The sequence below is a fragment of the Loxodonta africana genome, chromosome 3, assembly GCF_030014295.1.
Source record: "Loxodonta africana isolate mLoxAfr1 chromosome 3, mLoxAfr1.hap2, whole genome shotgun sequence".
Taxonomy (NCBI): Eukaryota; Metazoa; Chordata; class Mammalia; order Proboscidea; family Elephantidae; genus Loxodonta; species Loxodonta africana.
The window spans coordinates 146001226-146021770 of record NC_087344.1 but is presented as its reverse complement, the minus strand read 5'-3'; the positions used below and the strand labels follow the sequence as shown (position 1 = coordinate 146021770).

Here is a 20545-nt window from a genome sequence, read left to right as displayed (position 1 = left end):
AGACATTTTGAACATGCCAATTTCTCCCTCTTATCCTTTGAGGGAGGAGCTGGTTCCAGGGGGCAATCTTGGTTCTAAAAAATGGCTGGACTCTAGAATGAGATACTACTTAAGCCCCTCCTACTCTTCCTGAGGAGCCCTGGTGGTGCAGTGGTTGAGAGCTTGGCTGCTAACCAAAAGGTTGGCAGTTTGAATCCACCAGCTGCTTCTTGGAAACCCTATGAGGCAGTTCTACTCTGTCCTATAGGGTCGCTATGAGTCAGCATCGACTCAATGGCAATGGATTTGGTTTGGGTGACCTTCCTGCTGTGTGGGCACCTAGTGCTGAGGTGTGAGGGGGGGCGGGCTGCTGGCCTTGATACCTTTGTAGGTCTCTGTTTCAAACTGTCTAAATCAATCTCAAAAGGGGAGAAGATAGGGATATGAGAGAATGTGGCTTGTAAAAGCATATTCAGTGTTACAATCTTTGACAGTAAAACTATTGTTTTTGTAATATAAACTTATCTGGTGGGGCATATGCTGAATTGAAAGAAAGCAAGCATTCAGCAAACCAAACCCGTGGAAGGAACTGAAGATGATCTGAATGGCTGGGGCATTGGTCCAGAGCTCCAGAGAGGTGAGAGAAGTGGCAGGAAAGATAGGCAGAGCCAGATTATTCTCTTTTAAACCATATTAAGGAGTTTGGATGTTATCCTGAAGGCAAAGGGGAAATTACTTAAAGGCTATAAGTTGGGGAGTGACATGAGTTGAGTGTTTTTAGGATTACTCTGGCTGCATGGTGGAGAAAGAGTTGGAGGGGAGCAAACAGGAAGTCAGCATACTGGTTAGGAGGCTGTAAGAGAAATTTAGTTCAAGGGATAATGAGACTTGGACACTGGATTCTAACAGTGAGAGTAGAAAGAAATCAGTGGTTTGGAGAAATAGATATTCTAAAGATAGAATAACACCTAGTCCTTTTTGGGGGTGGGGGAACCAAGGAGAAATCAAGGAAGATTCCCAAGCTTTTGGTATGGGCAACTGGAAGATGTTGGTGCCATACTGAAACAGGAAATGCTGGAAGTGAAAAAGCAGTGTCGTATTTGGAGGGGATGAAAACAGTAGATCCTAAATACATATTAGGGGCCGCGGTAGTTCAGTGGTAGAATTTCCACCTTCCAGGCAGAAGACAAGGTTTCAATTTCAGGCCAATGTACCTAACATGCAGCCACCACCCACCCATCTGTCAGTCGAAGCTATGATGCCGAACAGGCTTCAGCGGAGCTTTCAGACTAAAACGGACTAGGACGTAAGGCCTGGCGATCTACTTCTGAAAATCAGTCAGTAACTCAGAAAACACTATGAGTTACAACGATAGCAATCATGGGGATAATGCAGGACTGGGCAGCATTTTGTTCCATTGTGCACGGGGTCGCCATGTTGGAGGTCAACTCTACAGCAGCTGACAACAAATACATACGGTTTCCCTTTTCCTGCCTTTAGGAGATTGACAGAAGGCCCAGGAATGGATTCCAAGGCCACTCCCACTTCCAGGTTTCCTGCCACATTTTGCTGGGAAGCAGGAAAGCTCTCACTGCAGTCTCCTCTGCACCCCACCCCACCCCACTTCCCCCTGTCCTAGTGAGCCTAGGAGATCCTCTTAGTCTTCTTCCTTCCTCCTTCTTCCTCAACACAGTTAGGGCAGAAGATACATTTAGGAGAAAGTCACAATGAAGAAAGTTCTATCGGTCTATGGTGGTAGAATTTAATGACAAGTAAACAAAACATATTCATAATTGATATATATCTCTTTATTATGCACAGATAAAAGACTTCAAACTGTGGTTATCAAAACTATACATCCAAGCATGTTCACAAAATTGCTGACACATTGAACAGAGAAAAGAATACAATAGGGGTGTTCAAACTGGCCACAGGGATTTTACGGGTACTCTTTTTACCCTCCTAGATGATGAAAGACAGCAACAAAATCAGGCTCATTTAGGAAAAAACCAGAAGAGAGAAGTATTGTATTTGGAAACTGATAATAGTCCTTTTTAGAAAAACATCTGTCAGTTTCATGAACAACCCCCAGACATAACAAACAGGAAAAACCACATACACAAATCACCCAACAAAATGTGCTCTTGTTAACACATAACCAGCAGTACAATCACCATTCAAACCATGAGGTAGTTACATTGCAAGAAGCCTGGCACGCATGTGCGTGCCCACACACACTCACAATCACGCCCACTGCAGAACACATGTAGGAAATGGATTTACAATCTTACTATGGGACAAGGAAAGGACCATTTTTTTGTTGTTGTTTGTTTAGAAAATGCTACACAAACAGCTTAGACAGAAGAAATCTCTGACGTTTTAAAATACAGACTAACAGCCGGTGAACACCACACAGTGAAAGGGCTATAGGGTATTACACAGACAAGTCTGCCTTGGGGTTTGAAAGCATTTCAACAATAGCTTCAGCATTAAACAAACAAAATAAAATGGCCTCTGTGAGCGGTTTAGCCAGCAGAAATAACAAAATACCTTGCAGAAAGATGAGTTCAATTGGAATATAAGTTTCAAAGAAGCTTTCAGAACATGTTATAAAAGTAGAGCTTGTACTTTGTATTAAAACTGTGAAGTATGAAGCAATCAGGAATGCTGTAACAAGAAGCTAGAGAGAAAACATCCTATTTTTTAACATTCATTTTTATGAAATACTTCAGAAGTACTTAATGACATTCACTCTCCAACTAACATGGACCAGGTTTCATGAACACAGATGCCTTGATTTGAATAATGCTTCTGACAAACAGACCCAAACAAATTTGCTCCAATATATCAGAAATAAAAGGTGATTTTTCCCTCTTTTCTTTCTTTTTAGAAAAACCTTCTGATTTGTAACTATAAATTTGTAAATTAATTTAAAGTTATTTATAAAATCATTGGTAATGTAGCATTTCTCTCAAAAATATACCTTTAAATATATTACAAAGGCTTTAACCCTATTCATCTAAGAAATGGGCCTTTTATTGGAAACCCTGGTGGCGTAGTGGTTAAGTGCTACAGCTGCTAACTAAGAGGCTGGCAGTTCGAATCCGCCAGGCGCTCCTTGGAAGCTCTATGGGGCAGTTCTATTATGTCCTACAGGGTCGCTATGAGTCGGACTCGACAGCAGTGGGTTTGGTTTTTTGGTTTTAATAGCTAATTTTCTTTTTAGACAAAATGGAAGGTTTTTTTTTTTTTAATTTAAAGCAAAGAACTAATCAAAAGAATTCACAGTAACTGAAATTTAACACGTCATATGGAGTAACTTAAATTTATCTAAAACACTTAAATATATCTTTATACACAATTTTTTTTGTAGTAAAATATAGCTATAAGTGACTTAAAGACTCTAGTCTTCTTTGAAGACATCTTTAAACTTTTTTATACATAGAATATGCTAAAACAATACATTCTGCTGAAGGTTAGGCAAAGCGCATTATTTTCAAACACAGGTAGCGTAATTTAGGTCCTCCATTCTGATACCTTTCCGTTAAAAAAAAAAAATAAAGGAAAAAAAAATTCTCCTGTAATCTCGTATCTTTTTCATTTCTATGTGGAAAGTTGTAAAGCTTTCAATATATCAGTGTAGACAGCCTGGAAATCTTGACCCTAATCTAATCTGTTTTGGTTAAAATTATCCTGAGTGAATGTCTACACCTATCAAATCAATTAAACTATTACTCAACAATTGGGCAATAATGATTGACAACCTCCACCTACTTGTCTGCCATATCGACACTGCTCTCGGGCACTGAGTGTCACCAACATTTCTTACTTCAGGTTCCATTCACGGAGAACCGGGCATAGCTTCCTTATTTTAGGGCAGTGAGATCTGCTTGTGAATATTTTAGAGTAGAATCTAACCTGTTGTACTTGTGAAATTCTGAGTCACTGCAGAGGAATTATGGAAAAAGAATAATGTTTAATTTGCAATGGAGCTATCTTTCTTAGTAAGTGATTTGGCACAGAAATTTTCCTCTGGCGTTCTCTTTTAACATAGAGGTATCAGTTGAGCTTATTTTAGCTGCAAAGTGGCACCATATTATTTCATTTAATGAAATTCACCTCAAATCTTTTTTGAGTTTAGGATATATTAAGGCAAGAGAACGTAAGCAACCCAAATGAGTGCCCTTTTCCATATTTCAGCACCTTCTTGGCAGAACTAGTGACACTCTTCAGATAACCACCTGGAGCCTAACAGGATCTGCCATGCATTTGCAACTTACAAGAGTTTGGTTTTTACAAACGGATCTATTAAAAAGGTTGACATGTTTTAAGTGGAAACACTCATTCCACCAAATATACTTAAGAATAAGTTCCAACTCTGAAAGCATAGAACATTTTCAAATAGGGAATGAATTTTCTCTTCTTTGACTTAGAAAATGAATGTGCCAGATGACATATTACATACTTGCACTTGCATACATGCACACATATACCCCTGCAAATTCCTCCTCAACCCTACAACTGAACTTTGCCCCAATTTATCTATTAATCTATCAGAACAAAATGTCACAAATGGGCACAAATCCCCAGTCCCAGAATTTAGCCATTTTTCAATTTCTATATGTCTATAAAGAAATGCAAGATTTGCATTAAGACATTTTTGCAGTTGATGTGCAAGTGTACAGAGACACAGGAAGCTGATAAGGTAATCAGCATTGGTTTTGGCCCAGGGCACAAGTAAGGAATGTTGCCTTGATGTGTGTCAGGACCCATCAAGCTGACACATCAGACCCCACAGGGTATGGCAGCAAGGTCAAGAAGTGTGCACACAGACAAAGGTGCAAATGAGACCTGGAGGATGCTTAGGAAGTCTTAAAGCATTTCTTTTGTTTTACACCTTGATTCAGACATAGATGAATCTTTGGCCACATCTCTCATTGGTAGTACTATCTGGCTAGTTACCTCTTACCATCTCCTTGAGTCTGCATAAAGCTCAGGGCCCCAAATTACTGGCATTTTTACCTGGACAAAGCAGCATTTTAAAAACTGGCACGTGTTTCACATTGAGAACCCCCAAGCCTATGAGGGGCCGGTAGAAAAGGCCACCATCTTTGCTTTCTCACATGAATTCTAGCGTGAAAGTCAAAAGTCCAGGGGTCAGGTTTATCTTAGCCCTGGGTGGGAGGGGGTGTGAATACATCAGGTGATTTTATATGGAAATCCATTCTTTACAAGGGAACCAAAATTAAGCCTTCCAAGTCTGGGCACGTGGCATCAGCTGCCAGGCCCTGCCCTTGGCGGCGGCTGGCCGGGCTAGGCGGTGCTGCTGCTGGAGCAGGGCGTGCTCTGCGTGCTGCCAATGCTGTGGGCCGCACTGCTGTTTTCCGAGGCTGGCGGGGTGGTGGGGACTTGCTGCCTTCCTGTTGTCTCCCCTGCAGTGAATAAAGAGGCAAAGAGAGACACATGTTACGTGTGTGCATTACGGAAAAGAAACACTTCTCCTTTGTCATTTTAGTCCATGTTTTTCTCAACCATGGGCAGAAGCAGCTGGACTAGACCCTGGCTGGTTAGACCTTACCATAAGGCTTTTTGGTTTGTTTTCGGTGTTTTGCTCATAAAGCCTCTTGCATGGGGAAAAGAAGGATCATTTCTAAGCTGACTAACAGGCAGCCACAGTGGCTAAGAACTTTGACAGTTCACACAAAGTGGCCTATGTTTTGGGGCCCTTTGAAGAAACCACCATCAGTGCTGTGTAATCCAAGTGACTGGCACCTGTATTCTATCCACTGACAGTCATAAAGCTGTTATAGAGTGTGTAGGGTGAGACCTTTAAACTATAATAAGAGAATCTTAATAGCCTGGGGGCCTTTTTCAGTATGCACTTGTTAAAAACAGGGCAAGCAAGTCTAGATTTTGCCCTAGTTACAGTAGACGGGAGAAGTGCAGAGGTGGTTCAGGGGTAGAATTCTCATCTTCCATGCAGGACACCAGTTCAATTCCGGCCAGTGCACCTAATGCGCAGCCATCACCCATCTGTCAGTGGAGGCTTACATGTTGCTGTGATGCTGAACAGGTTACAGAGGAGCTTCCAGACTAAGATAGACTAGGAAGAAAGGCCTGGCAATCTACTTCTGAAAAGTAGCCAACGAAAACCCTATGGATCACAACTGTCCGATCTGTAACCAATTATGGGGATGGCTCAGGATCAGGCAGCCTTGCATCTTGTTGTGCGTGAGGTCGTCATGAGTGGAGAGCCAACTGGACGGCAGCTAACAACAGCAGCAGAGAGTGCCCTGTGCACTAAGCAGACAACCTACCTTAGCAAAAGGGATGGGAGGTGGGAAGACTGCTATCTGAAAAACCTTGCGGAGAAGGGGTTTAGTTGTTTGCGCATGGGGACTGCGACTGACAGGGAACACGCCCCCTTCCATCCTGAGGTTCACTGCACAGTGCAGGGTGAGTATATCATAATGTGTGAAGCACCCCACTTTTCATTACACATCCCACTGCATTTTAGCTAAACTCATTCTTTGTGCCAGACGTACATTGCTTTGGAGAGGGAGGAAACCTCGGGTCACACACATGGTTTGCATTTAACACTGCAAAAGGTCCTAGAGTTAGTCTTTTCTCCAGCAAAATTGGCCTCAGTGCAGCCCTCAAAAAATGGCTCTAGATAGGGAAAAGTGATCAGGGCTCTCCAATGAAAAATGCTGCATTTTTCTTGAAAAGTCAGAGCATCAATTTCATAAACTTCTTGTAAGCAGCCTATCCCCCCAAATGTGGGAAGCCCCAGAGGGCCACGTCTGTTTATGAATGAGCCTCCTCTTTCCTGTCACGCTGAAATACACATCTATCAGCCGGAGATAAGCAATCCTCCCAGCCGCTTCGTTAAAACAAAACACACGACGCAAAGGCTCTGCCCTTCGAGCACGGGAACTCAAGCCCACTACTACTTCCATTCCCTTTCTCAGGCCTCTCACAGCCTCTGCCAAAAAAGCAGTTCTGCAAAATGTAGAACTGGCTTATGCCCCTGGGTCTGGTTACAGCTTTCCCTGTCATCCATTTTACCAAACACACACCTACACACGTTTTTGCATCAACCTCAGAGAGTTTATGTTTATGTGCTTGTTGTATATTTGGCCCTTGCTGTGTTTCCTCTGAATACATTCGCCTCTGGAACTGGTGCAGGGGGAAGGTGGCTCAAGCTGCCTGTGAGGCAGTGCATTTTTACTTTTCCTTTCTGGACCTTCTCCAGCATTGCCCCCACCCTTCCGCCAAAAATTCACTTCTTCCTGAGTGGGAGCTTTATTTCTAGAAGAGAATCGAATGTCTTAGCAATTCTGATGTTCACAAAAAATACTCCAGAGACCTGAACAAATCTCGATAAGTTCTAAGAGTCCAGCAGCCCCCTTACAGCCCACATGTCGATCCACACACCAGCTGGATCCTCATGTTAGCAGTTAGGTCTAATGTGGCTGTCTAAGAGGCACATTATAAAAACATCTTTCCCTGTTTAAGTAAAGGATACATCAGCAAAGTTGAAGGTAGGTCACTACCACCCTCCTTTCCTTTTTGGCTCAGTTGGGCTTCATTTGCTCAGCCTTTATTTGCTAAAGCAAGAGTGCCTTGCCTCACCTACTGAGAGTGAACGAGTTTCTTTCCTCCAGAATTTGACACATGCTTGATTATTCACAGTCAGGAAAAGTGCCAGTGTGACTCCCTGCCCAGGAAGTCAGAATATTTGCTTTCCGATGTCTATTTGCCAAATATAATGTGTTGCCATGTCAGTTTATTTTCATCAGCGCTCATTAAAAAGGTCTTTCAACTTGAAGGGTTTTGGAAACTCCTATCCTGTTAATGTAAAATGCTGCTCAAAATAAAACCTCAAAACAAAACAAAGAAGCCCCCCCATAGAAGACTGCAGGATGCATTTCACCCAGGTGGACAAGTCAACCTCATCATCTGTTGACTCCGATCCAATGATCTGGCAAGGTGATCTTTGAGAAGCTGCTTAGAGATGCTGAAAACCCCTTCTTTAGACAATCCCTTCCATCTCTGTGGCTCCTTTCCCCTGGAAGATACTGGAGATTTCAGAATATAACCAAGCTGATAATAGCATTTAACTTTTGACAAAACTAAGAAAAAGTTCTCTTGTCAGATGAAAGAGGCACTATAGCAAAATTCACCATGAGGAAGTTTAACGTACAGGTACTTCCGCTTTAAGAAAACCCATCCCCTGGGTTTTCTCAGGTGGGTTCCTTGGGCTTTCTACTTCCCACCTCTGGTTTCTTGGAGCACTGACTTCTTCTAAAATATCACTTGCTGTGATAAAATACAATGATGCTACTTCTGAAGGAGATGGCCAGGGATGGGCCAACCCAAGTAGACCCACTTAGTGAATGTAGGAGGTTCAGAGAGACTCCTGGCTCATAAACATCATGCCTGGCCATCAGAGGAAATGTGTTTGGTCTTCAAGCTTTGCTCCTAAAATCTCAAACCATGTCGAAGAAAGATTTAGCAGGGAGGGAGAGTGAGTAATGGAAAGAGGCATTTGGTATAAGGGGGAGTACGTTGATGACAAAGGCACCCAGAATTAATTTTACCCAGTTCAGATATTAGCCTGGGGTTGGGACTAGATAATGCCAAAGATGCTTTTAGAAACAGAAAAATATATTTCTTAAGGGATGTTCTTTTTATTTTATTAAGTAAATTATATTTCTTTCTTTCGCTTGGCATGGAGATGTCCATATCTAATTTCCTGCCATCTCTTCGGCAGTCTACTTTCCCACTGGATTCTTACCACCCAGCCTTTCACCATGACAGGTCCTGATTTGGATCCTAGGAGAAGAAACTTTATCTAAGAAAGATGTGAATAACATGGAGAGGCTTTAAGGAGAAACAACAACAAGAGTTAAAAGAAAGATGAAAGGAATCCTGGTTATTTGCCCAAAGGAGTCCGTTTGCAAGTACTGCCCACAGAGGATTATTACAGAGGAACAGACAGCTGTTCCCTGTCTCCCTTGAGGCAGAACATGAGGAAATGAGTTTAAATGGTAGCGGCAGGGATTTGGGTCAGATGGAAAAAAACTTGCTGATTATGAGGATTGGTTAGTTATAAAGGGAATTCATGGAATCTCCTCAGGAGATATTTAAGTACAGGATTCACAACCATATGCCTAGAGGTGATTTAGACTTAATATTCCTTGTCGATGGGAAGAAAACCAGGATATTTTCTTCCAGGCCCGTATACTGGTTACAATTGTGTACCAGTGATTAACTCCGTTTCTTGACATCCTAATTGTAATTATTTCACAAGCTCACTCCAGTAAGGAGAAAGAACTAGACCAACTGCAGTTCAGAGGAGTTTTCAAACAAGAGTTCTGAACACTACTGTCTTTTTAACATTTTCAAAACTTATCACTCCCCACTCTTCAGGCTAAAAAACCTTCTTTTGCTGGTAGAGCTCTCCAGGAGGAGTGGCTGGGTGTTGTTATAAGTTATGGGGAAACGGGGAAATGTTCTGAAGCAGGAATTAAAGTCTTTCAAGTTGTCCTGCCTAACATTTTCCTTCTGTATTCCTATAGTATGGCCATACTGTTTGCATCTTCATCTTGGTTTTCTGTGGGGTTTTTACTTGCACTCAAAAGTCTGATAACAATCCGGAGGAAGAGGAGAAGGAGGAAGGGGGGAACCAGCTAAGAGACAAAAGTGGTTGCCCTGGGGAAGAGGATATGGGGGAGGGGCAGTGTAGAACTGATGCTTTCCATAATAATTCTCATAGAACTATTTCAGCCTTTAAACTGGGCATGTGCTGCTTTGATAAAGCTATTAATTTTTTTTATTACACTTTAGATGTACAAACTAGCTTCTCATCAAACAGTTAGTACACATATTGTTTTATGACATTGGTTAACAACCCCACGACATGTCAACACTCTCCCTTCTAGACCTTGGGTTCCCCATTACCAGCTTTCCTGTTCTGTCCTGCCCTCTAGTCCTTGCCCCTGGGCTGGTGTGCCCGTTTAGTCTCTTTTTGTTTTATGGGCCTGTCTAATCTTTGGCTGAAGGGTGCACCTCGGGAGTGACTTCATTACTGAGCTAAAAGGGTGTCTGGGTGACATACTCTCAGGTTTCTCCAGTCTCTGTCAGGTCAGTAAGTCTGGTCTTTTTTTCGTGAGTTAGAATTTTGTTCTACATTTTTCTCCGGCTCTGTCCCAGACCATCTATTGTGATGCCTGTCAGTACAGCTATAAATTTTTAGTGAAAAATAAAAGCTTTGTCCCTCTTCTCAGAAAAATGTACAGATAGAAGTTTGCAAATGATTTTAGGTACCTTCATGAACTAGAGGTTTGGGGACCCCTGAACTAGCTAGGCTCCCCAAGCAGCATGAAGAGCCTATGGTTCCGTTCTAGCACCATCTCCACCTCCCGTTGTCTCTCCTCTCTGCACCATCTTGAGAGAGAATATAAGTCTTAGGAATGGAGTTTCCTCAAACTCCTTATGGAAGTATCATATAGCCTCACAGAAGTATTTGTCATATGACAACTCCTTATGCCTAGAGTTGTCATATGATAAGGTGGGAACCAGGATTTCTTAGACTCACTCACATTCCAGGTATGTAAGTAGATATCCCCAACTCAAATATGTGGATTGGTTTAGCTCTGTGCTGTAGATGGAATGGAAGGCACAAGTAAAGGGAAAGTCGTCCAAATTAAGGATTGTTTCTGACATAGAGGCAGATGCTATCTGAACCCCCAAATATACCATATAAGGTCTGAGCTCTACAGCTTAGTTTACTGTGGAAATTGAAGTGGACTGAGTCAGGGTTTGAGCGCCCAACTCTTGCCACTGGCCACATTATGAAATTCCCTTTTCATCTAAACTCACTGCTAGCTCACCCGCGTTAGAGGAAACTGAGGGGTTTCTGGACAAAGAACTATCATTTGGCCCTTCTTGATATCTGTAAAGGGAAAAGTAAGCCTTCTTCAGACTGAGGAAAAATGAAACCTCTTCACGTAGAATGTGACCCTACAGTTCCTCAGGAGCAGTCTGTAAAATGAACCAGAAGCTATAGCTTTTAATAACAAGTAATTGTGAGGCTGTATTATATGTGATGCTAACAGATTTAGAGTCTAAGTGACAGTGTTTGTAAATCTTTAAGCATTCTGAAACATCACAATTTATTCTGCTAGAAAGCACCACAGGAAGGGTTTTTTGTTTTGTTTTGCTTTAATCTACTCACAAACCCATTTCTATATTAACAAAAACTTAAAAACACCTCCTAAGCCTGTGGTTTGAGGGGGAAGGTAGCGGTAACAACAAACCTCCAAGTTCAGTGAGCAGGAATAAACAGCATAAACTGAGCTTTGCTTTTCATCAGGTTTGTGTGCTTGGTTGTGGATAAGAGTGTTGGATTACCAAGGGGATTTGGGGGGGACGGGGTGGCGGCAAGGAGGTATTCCAATTGAGTGTGCCTTATGCTGCCTGGACCTGGCTTCCTGACCCTCCCTGGCAAGAGATTAACTTTCAATGTTGAGGGTGCAGCTCTATGACCAAGGCCAGTATGTGGCTTAGAAGGCACATGTGCAACGTCTATGGGTGCCTACCCTGTATAAAACCTCAGGGGTACAGTTCTCCTGGAGTAATTTCAAATTCACTCCCAATATAAACAGCATTGGCTGCCAACAGCCCTAGGACCTCACAGCCCTGCAGGAGGTCGGAAAAAGAACTTTGAGGCTTGAACAAGTCAGTACTCCTGTGACAAAATTATTCCTCTTATAATGCTACTCTGCTAAAAGCTGTTCCTTCTGGTCATTTTAAAAGCTGTTCATGAGGAGGAAGACTCCTAAATTGATTCACAGACTTTTGCATAATCCTCAGAATCATTACACTTAAGAGTCTGACTTTCTCTCTCACACGGAACATACTTCACTCAAAAGTTGTGGACTAGGAACTGCCACATTGACAATATTAAATGCTCCTAAACGCTTGCCAAGATGTCGGCTTTGCACTTGGTGAATTTCACGTGCTAGGCATCATCTAAAATAACTCAGCTGGGGGCAGCAGTATTTGAAGGGAAAGTTCTGATGAAAAAGAGTCTGAAATTTAAAATTTTAACTTCGTGCTAAGCGGGAAAAGAGTGTTTAACAGAGGCTCGCTCTTACGTTTTTACTCTCAATAGGTTTGAGGTTTGGTCTAGAAATCCAGAGGATTAAAATGACTCCCGCATATGTTCAGCTTCTCTTCTCTTTAAATCAGTCATTCTTTCAGCCTGACTAGTTGAATGACCCACGGTGAGGTCAGAGATCATGGCCTTCATTGGTTCAACAGGAATTCCTAATAGAGAGCCTGGGCCTGCCATTAGCCTCTAACTGATCCAGCATAGCTTACCTAAGTTGAATATGTAAACTACAAATATACAAGAATGAACAAGACCAACCAGCTGGCTAGACATGCCTCAAAACGCATGTCTTTCCTTTCCAGAATTGCAATGAAATTGCACCAGAAGGGCAAGTCATTTGTTTCCTTCCCATTGCTCTACTGACTCCCCTTGCTGGGTTGTAATTCTGTATTGAGGTCAGAACAGGTTCAGGCCAGTAAGTCTCAACCTTGGGAATGGGGTAGATGGAGATATCAGAATTTCTGAGGATCAGGGAGCACAGCTTAAAAACAAAGTGCTTTGTTTCATCACTTTTATTTGTTTCCAATTCTTATAGATTTTGAAATTTTAAATAACTTTAAAGAAATATAGGAGAGTTTTATGTCGTCAAAGAAGAATATGGCATATTCCAGCCTGAGATCAAAAGAACTACATGGTGCCCAGCTACCATCACCAACCAGGGTTCTGACCAGGGACACAATAGAAGGTCCAGGTTTGAATGGGAGAAAAACATAGAACAAAACTCGAATTCATAGAAAAGACCAGACATACTAGAATGATAGAGACTAGAGGAACTCCCGAGACTATCGCCCTAAGATACCCTTTTAACCTGGAACTGAAGACACTCCCAGAAGTCACCTTTCAGCCAAATAATAGATTGGCCTATAAAATAAACAATGACACTTTTCATGGACTGAATTATGTCCCCCCCCAAAAACGTGTGTATTAACTTGGTTAGGCCATGTGTGGTTGTCCTCCATTTTGTGACTTTCCTATGTGTTATAAATCATAAACTCTGCCTGTGGTTAAAACAATTAGGGTGGGACATAACACTCTTGTTCAGGTCACCTCCCTGATCCAATGTAAAGGGAGTCTCCCTGCTGTGTGGCCTGCACCATCTTTTATCTCTCAAGAGATAAAAGGAGAGGGAAGCTAGCAGAGAGTGGGTCCTTTGGACGTGAGGTTCCTGTGCTGAGATGCTCCCAGACCAAGGGAAGACTGATGACAAGGACCTTCCTCCAGAGCTGACAGAAAGCCTTCCTCTGGAGCTGGCGCCCTGAATTCGGACTTCTAGCTTACTGGACTATGAGAGAATAAACTTCTCTTTGTTAAAGCCATCCACTTGTGGTATTTCTGTTACAGCAACACTAGGTGACCAAGACAACACTGGTGAGGAATGTGGTCCTTTAAATAATCAACTATATGAGCCCAAATGGTCAATAGTTACACAAAAGTAAAGATGAGAAAGCAAAGGAGGGGGCTGGGAAACTGGATGGATGGAAACAGGGCAGGCTGGGTGGAAATGGTGAGAGTGTTGACACATTGTGGGCATTGCAACCAACGTCACGGAACAATCTTTATATGAATTCTTGAATGGGAATCTAATTTGCTGGGTAAACTTTCACCTAAAACACAGTAAAATATTCAAAAAAAAGAAGAAGAAAAGGAATACGTCATGGGTTAAAAAAAAAAAAAGTTGAGAAATTCTGGTTTAAGCCACTGAGCAGGGACTCTAGTGGTCTGTGTTCAGCACCTTGGCAGATGTGGTAATAGAATCTTGGCTTCATTTTTTTTCACTTCCTGCCTTATTTATATGTCTATTCTGAAGTCTTTACCTTTGTGGGAAATGTTCGTATTTCCAGTTTGTGTACATTAACTTTTTTTAATTCAACTCGAACCACAAACTAGCTTTATCAGAAGCTCAACTTCACCATCTCAATTGCAATTAACATAAATAAGTATCCAAACATTCTTTTCTAACGCTGCTTCAAGCAAATTATAGTTCTGCAAAACCCAATTTATGCCAAAATACGTACATGTGAAAATGGCAGGAACAAACTTTCTCTTTCATTCATTATTCCATCTATTCATCTGTCCCAACAAAACACTGAGTGTCTGTTGTGTGGCAGGCCCACCGGATGTGCCACACTTATGAATTGAATTGTGTCCCCCAAAATGTGTGTCAACTTGTTCAGGCCATGTTTCCCAGTATTGTGTGGTTGTCCTCCATGAGTGTCTGTTGTGTGGCAGGCCCACCAGATGTGCCACACTTACGAATTGAATTGTGTCCCCCGAAATGTGTGTCAACTTGTTCAGGCCATGTTTCCCAGTGTTGTGTGGTTGTCCTCCATTTTTCAATCTGATGTAATTTTCCTATGTGTTGTAAATCCTAATCCCTGCCTGTGGTTAATGAGGCAAGATTAGTTTATGTTAAAGAGAATTAGGGTGGGATGCAACACCCTTATTCAGGTCACAGCCCTGATCTGCTGTAAGGGGAGTTTCCCTGGGGTGTGGCCTGCATCACCTTTTATCTTATAAAAGATAAAAGGAGAGAGAATTGAGCAGAGAGATAGGGACTTCATGCTACCAAGAAAGAAGTGCCAAGAGCAGAGTGCATCCTTTGGACTCAAAGTCCCTGTGCTTAAAAGTTCTTAGACCTGGGGAAGACTAAAGACAAGGATCTTCCCCCAGAACCAACTGAGAAAGAAAGCCTTCCCTGGAATTGGCGCCCTGAATTCAGATTTCTAGCCTCCTAGACTGTGAGAGAACACATTCCTGTTTGTTAAAGCCATCCACTTGTGGTATTTGTTATAGCAGCACTAGATAACTGAGACAGCCACCAACTAATATTCAACAGTCACACTAACCTGTGTGAGAATAGATGTACCACAAGGCCCCCGTCAAGAGTGCTCCAATCACAAATGCCGCAAATGCAATGCCCATCACCGTCAGGGTGTCCAAGCCGTGGAAAATTGCTAGAAAGGAGGGAAACCAAGATGTGCACTTTAAGTTAGTCTGCATTTTATATCTATTGCAACTTTACTTCATAAGCACCGTCAACTGGGCAAGGACTAATAAAATCTGAGAATCTAATGAAGATCCCAACAAGATATGCCGTATCTGTCACCTGCAAACCTTGTCTGGAAGGAAAAAAAGGAAGTTCTCAGGTTTCCATGATACCTTCTTCAGTTTGCAATTTATTTTGAGCAACCAATTTACTAAAAAATCAGATTTGTAAACTCTGTATGAAATCTTATATTTTATCATTTCATTGTTTCAATCTGAGGACCTACTATTTGAATGGTAAATGGCTTGAAAATTCAGAGATTAAGATGCATTGGAAAGTAAGCTCCCATTATCAACATCTGTTTGTTATTGATTGAACAACTCCAACAAGGCACAGAAAACCCAATACTTCACAAACATATTTTTGTAAACATTTAAAAGTATAAAAGATAACAGGAAGAAAGAAGCTGAGAAGAAGAAATCACAGAATAAGTACAGTCTATTCCTGTGGATTATAATATTTCACTGATCTCCTCATACCAAACTCTCAATTTTAACAACCGTGTATTGTGTCATTTAAAACATCCCATGTTTTAATACTTTCCCAACAGTGATCTTTCTATGTGGGGAACAGAAATACTTCTCAGTGGGGAGTGATGTCAGTTTTATGGTCAGCAAAACACATAAATAGAACCAATTGTTCTTCCATTTGGCAAAGTTTTTTTTTATGTTTGAAATTAATTCCAGGCCACAGAAATAGAACATTTCCTTTCATTTAAGAAAACTACCTTCTTCAAGTCACTTGTAAGAAGTTAAAATCTGTTTCCAGGGGAGAAGGTTTTGGGTAGAATAAAATGTCTGAAGTCTCTGGTTTTTAACACAAACTGGAGGTATAGGCTCTCCCCATTATTTCAATCTTATCTCTACCACCCTCACCAGTCAAAAGCAACTTCAGCTGGTCTCTCTATAAATTAAGTCTCTTTGCCCTTCATCTCACTTCAGTGTAAAAGATTCAGCTATAGACTAATCTTATGCTTGAGCAGCCCCAGTACTCCAAAAGGGCTCAGGAAAAGTGTGTTGTGGAAAAGAGTCAGGAAGGATGGAAATTCCCACTCTTTCTGGTTACTAGCCATGTGCCCTTTGGTATGTACATTTAACTTCTGAACAAATGAGAATACTACTACTTCACCTGCAGGAGGCTTGTTGTTGTTATCAGGTGCCATCGAGTCGGTTCCGACTCAGAGTGACCCCATGCACAACTGAACAAAACACTGCTTGGTCCTGCACCATCCTTACAATAGTTGTTATGCTTGAGCTCATTGTTGCAGCCACTGTGTCAATCCACCTTGTTGAGGGTCTTCCTCTTTTCCGCTGACCCTGTACTCTGCCAAGCATGATGTCCTTTTCCAGGGACTCATCCCTCCGATAACATGTCCAAAGTATGTGAGACGCAGTCTCGCCATCCTTGCCTCTAAGGAGCATTCTGGCCGCACTTCTTCCAAGACAGATTTGTTCGTTCTTTTGGCAGTCCATGGTATATTCAATATTCTTCGCCAACACCACAATTCAAAGGCGTCAACTCTTCTTCAGTCTTCGTTATTCACTGTCCAACTTTCACATGCATATGATGCGACTGAAAATACCATGGCTTGGGTCAGGTGCACCTTAGTCTTCAGGGTGACATCTTTGCTCTTCAACACTCTGAGGAGGTCCTTTGCAGCAGATTTGCCCAATGCAACGCGTCTTTTGATTTCTTGACTGCTGCTTCCATGCCTGTTGATTGTGGATCCAAGTAAAATGAAATCCTTGACAACTTCAGTCTTTTCTCTGTTTATCATGACATTGCTCATTGGTCCAGTTCTGAGAATTTTTGTTTTCTTTATGTTGAGGCTGTGGTCTTTGATCTTCATTAGTAAGTGCTTCAAGTCCTCTTCACTTTCAGCAAGCAAGGTTGTGTCATCTGCATAACGCAGGGTGTTAATGAGTCTTCCTCCAATCCTGATGCCCCGTTCTTCTTCATACAGTCCAGCTTCTCGTATTATTTGTTCAGCATACAGATTAAACGGGTATGGTGAAAGAATACAACCCTGATGCACACCTTTCCTGACTTTAAACCACTCAGTATCCCCTTGTTCTGTCCGAGCAACCGCCTCTTGATCTATGTAAAGGTTCCTCATGAGCACAATTAAATGTTCTGGAATTCCCATTCTTCTCAGTGTTATCCATTGCTTGTTATCATCCACACAGTCGAATGCCTTTGCATAGTCAATAAAACACAGGTAAACATCCTTCTGGTATTCTCTGCTTTCAGCCAGGATCCATCTGACACCAGCAACGATATCCCTGGTTCCACATCCTCCTCTGAAACCAGCCTGAATTTCTGGCAGTTCCCTGTCGATATACTTCTCAGAAGATTTCAAAGGGCCTCTCGAGAAGACAAAGTAAAGTATTATAATGACACTTGCAAAGAGCTAGAGATGGAAAACCAAAAGGGAAGAACACGTTCGGCGTTTCTCAAGCTGAAAGAACTGAAGAAAAAATTCAAGCCTCGAGTTGCAATAGTGAAGGATTCCATGGGGAAAATATTAAACGATGCAGGAAGCATCAAAAGATGATGGAAGGAATACACAGGGTCATTATACCAAAAAGAATTAGTCAATATTCAACCATTTCAAGAGGTGGCATATGATCAGGAACCGATGGTATTGAAGGAATAAGTCCAAGCTGCTCTGAAGGCATTGGTGAAAAACAAGGCTCCAGGAATTGATGGAATATCAATTGAGATGTTTCAACAAACAGATGCAGCGCTGGAGGTGCTCACTCGTCTATGCCAAGAAATATGGAAGACAGCTTCCTGGCCAACTGACTGGAAGAAATCCATATTTATGCCTATTCCCAAGAAAGGTGATCCAACCGAATGTGGAAATTATAGAACAATATCATTAATATCACACGCAAGCAAAATTTTGCTGAAGATCATTCTGCTGGAGGCAGGAGTTATATAAAACAGGAGTTTCTAAAAGGGATGGGGATCCCCTAGGAGTAAGAACTAGGAAGACCGCTCTGAAGGTTAAGCTGAACCCTGCCGTTGACCTAATTTAATTTAATCTAGTCCATGAGACAGATATTAAAAGATGACTTGTCTTTCAATGGAGCCCTAGTGGCGCAGTCGTTAAGAGCTCAGCTACTAACCAAAAGGTCGCCAGTTCATATCCACCCAGCCACTTCTTGGAAACCCTGTGGGGCAGATCTACTGTGTCCTATAGGGTTGCTATGAGTTGGAATCAACTGGACAGCAACAAGTTTGGCTTTTGTTATTGTTTGTTTACTTTGTCTTTCTATGCTTACAGGTACAAAAATGGGGTATGATTTTTAAGATCGTTAGTGGAAATATTCTAAAATTCCAAAAATGGAGATGTGATTTATGACAGACTAGTGTAAATATGAGTGAATGTGTTCATATGTGTCTCTATTTCTGGGTTCACGTCTAGTTCTACGATATTGTTAAGCACTTCACATAGTGGAACTGTTTATAAAGTGCTTTGTACAAAGGAACTCTCCAGACTAATTGTTCTGTGTACATGATGGTGTTAGCATGGAGACCAACCCTGAGAGTCTTAGGAATGTAAAAAAAAGCAAGATTTTTCTCACAAGGGAACATCATGTAGAAGAGCTCCAGACATACAGCCAGGAAGCCCAGGTTCTAGCTCTGCCTGAAGCACCAATTGTAACCGGGGCAATTCACTTAAATCTTTCTGGGTCAGATTCTCATTCCATATAAAATGAGGAAATCGCCCTAAATAATTTCCAGCTCATCATTCTATAGTAGTTGATGTCTCTCTTTTTCTCACATGTATTCCCCACGTCCCTCTGTGGCCCTTGGATTAGAAGTACAACCACTTCCCTCAGCACTTCTTCTCTGAGCAGGTCAATACTGTTGATGGCACTTAGAGTAAATCACTCCCACAGCTGTAAGTTAATATTGTCTTTACATAATGGCTATCACAATGGATATAAGTGTGCAAATAATTAGCATCTCTAAAACTAAGTAATATATACTGCCTTCCCAATACACTTCTGATGAGATAACAAATTAATATTAAAAAATAGCAAAGGAAAAGAAGAGAATGAAGGAAAGTCACAGGAAAGGAAAAGGAAAGAATGAGGGAGAAAAAAAAGGAAAGGAGAAGGGATAATGGGAGCAGAGGTCTCCTTATCAAAACCCAAAGTTTGGCAAAGGTTCACTAAGTAAATCGTTCTTACAAAAGCCCAGGAGGCTTCGTTATGAAGACTTACGTGGAGGAATCTGATTCGGTTCCTTAAGGCTTGGGCTTGTTTCTGAAACAAAAACATCAATCACAATGCATTCCATCGAGAAATCAAGTTTTAAGCAAAAGGTCATCAAAATCTTTGCAGAAGCTACCACTTTTCTGTTTGTTAATAAATACTTTGTGAAAGCTCTGTCATTTACCCCCTTTAGATATCAAATCCATAACAAGAGTTGCTCACAAATCTGTCAACGATGGATTGTACAGGCTATCCAATATGAAGAACACTCAGAGGCAAACTCTCAAACTTAAAGGAATTTCAGTCTGACAATTCATATGTGCGTGTATATGTATGTGCGTGTACATTTATAGTAATTTACAAAAGGATTAAATAAAGGATTCCTTTAAATACTGTGCTTCTCCAGTGTATTTATAATATTCCACTTTCAAAAAACCTTTTAATTTAATGTACATACTTTTTTTTTAAAGTACATTTATTCTTTATCCTACAGCTATTGCCCTATAGTTCAATTCCTCTTCATCTGCCATTTGCATTGTTACAGAGGTCTCCTAACTGGTCTCCCCCTATCTCTACCGCTACCCCTGCCCCAAATATCTCCTTCTCCACACTTGCCCCAAGAGTGAATTTTCCAGAGCCCAGAGTTAATCAAGTTAGTGCCCTAACCAGACTCTTCTGTGATGATTTAGTTTAGGTGTCAGCCTGGCTAGGCTATGGTGCCCAGTTGTTTGATCAAACACGAGTTTAGATGTTGTTATGAATGTGTTTAGATGTAGTTAACATTTATAATCAGTTGATTTTAAGTAAAGCAGATTACCCTCTATAATGTGGACAGGCTTCATCCAATCAGTTAGAAAGCCTTAAGAGAAAAAATTGAGGTTTCCAGAAGAAGGAAAGAATGCTTCCTTGAGGCAACAACAGAAATCCTGCCGAGTTTCCCGTCAGCTGGGCCTGTCCTACATATTTCAGACTCAAGACTGCAACATCAACTCTTACCTGAATTTCCAAGCCTTTCATGCAGGCCCCACAACTGCATGAGCCAATTCTCTGGAGAACCTTGACTGATAAACCTCTGATAACTTTTCTTCGTTTATAGGGAAAAAATCCAAACTC

General features: G+C 41.5%; 1 protein-coding gene across 3 annotated transcripts in view; it reads right to left on the bottom strand.

The window, feature by feature from the left end:
* Positions 1-1716: 1716 nt before the first annotated feature.
* Positions 1717-20545, bottom strand: part of TGFBR3 (transforming growth factor beta receptor 3) — a 224956-nt gene continuing 206127 nt past the window's right edge. For 2 of the 3 annotated variants that reach the window (XM_010598114.3, XM_023558415.2), the window contains exons 15-17: positions 19442-19483; positions 15007-15114; positions 1718-5411 (exon numbers count right to left, since the gene is read on the bottom strand). In XM_010598114.3, the coding sequence (XP_010596416.2) occupies positions 5293-5411; positions 15007-15114; positions 19442-19483 (269 nt within the window). In that variant the 3' untranslated portion in view covers positions 1718-5292. Of the gene's footprint in view, positions 5412-15006; positions 15115-19441; positions 19484-20545 lie in introns of all 3 variants that reach the window. The other variant, XM_023558416.2, reaches the window with a different exon arrangement.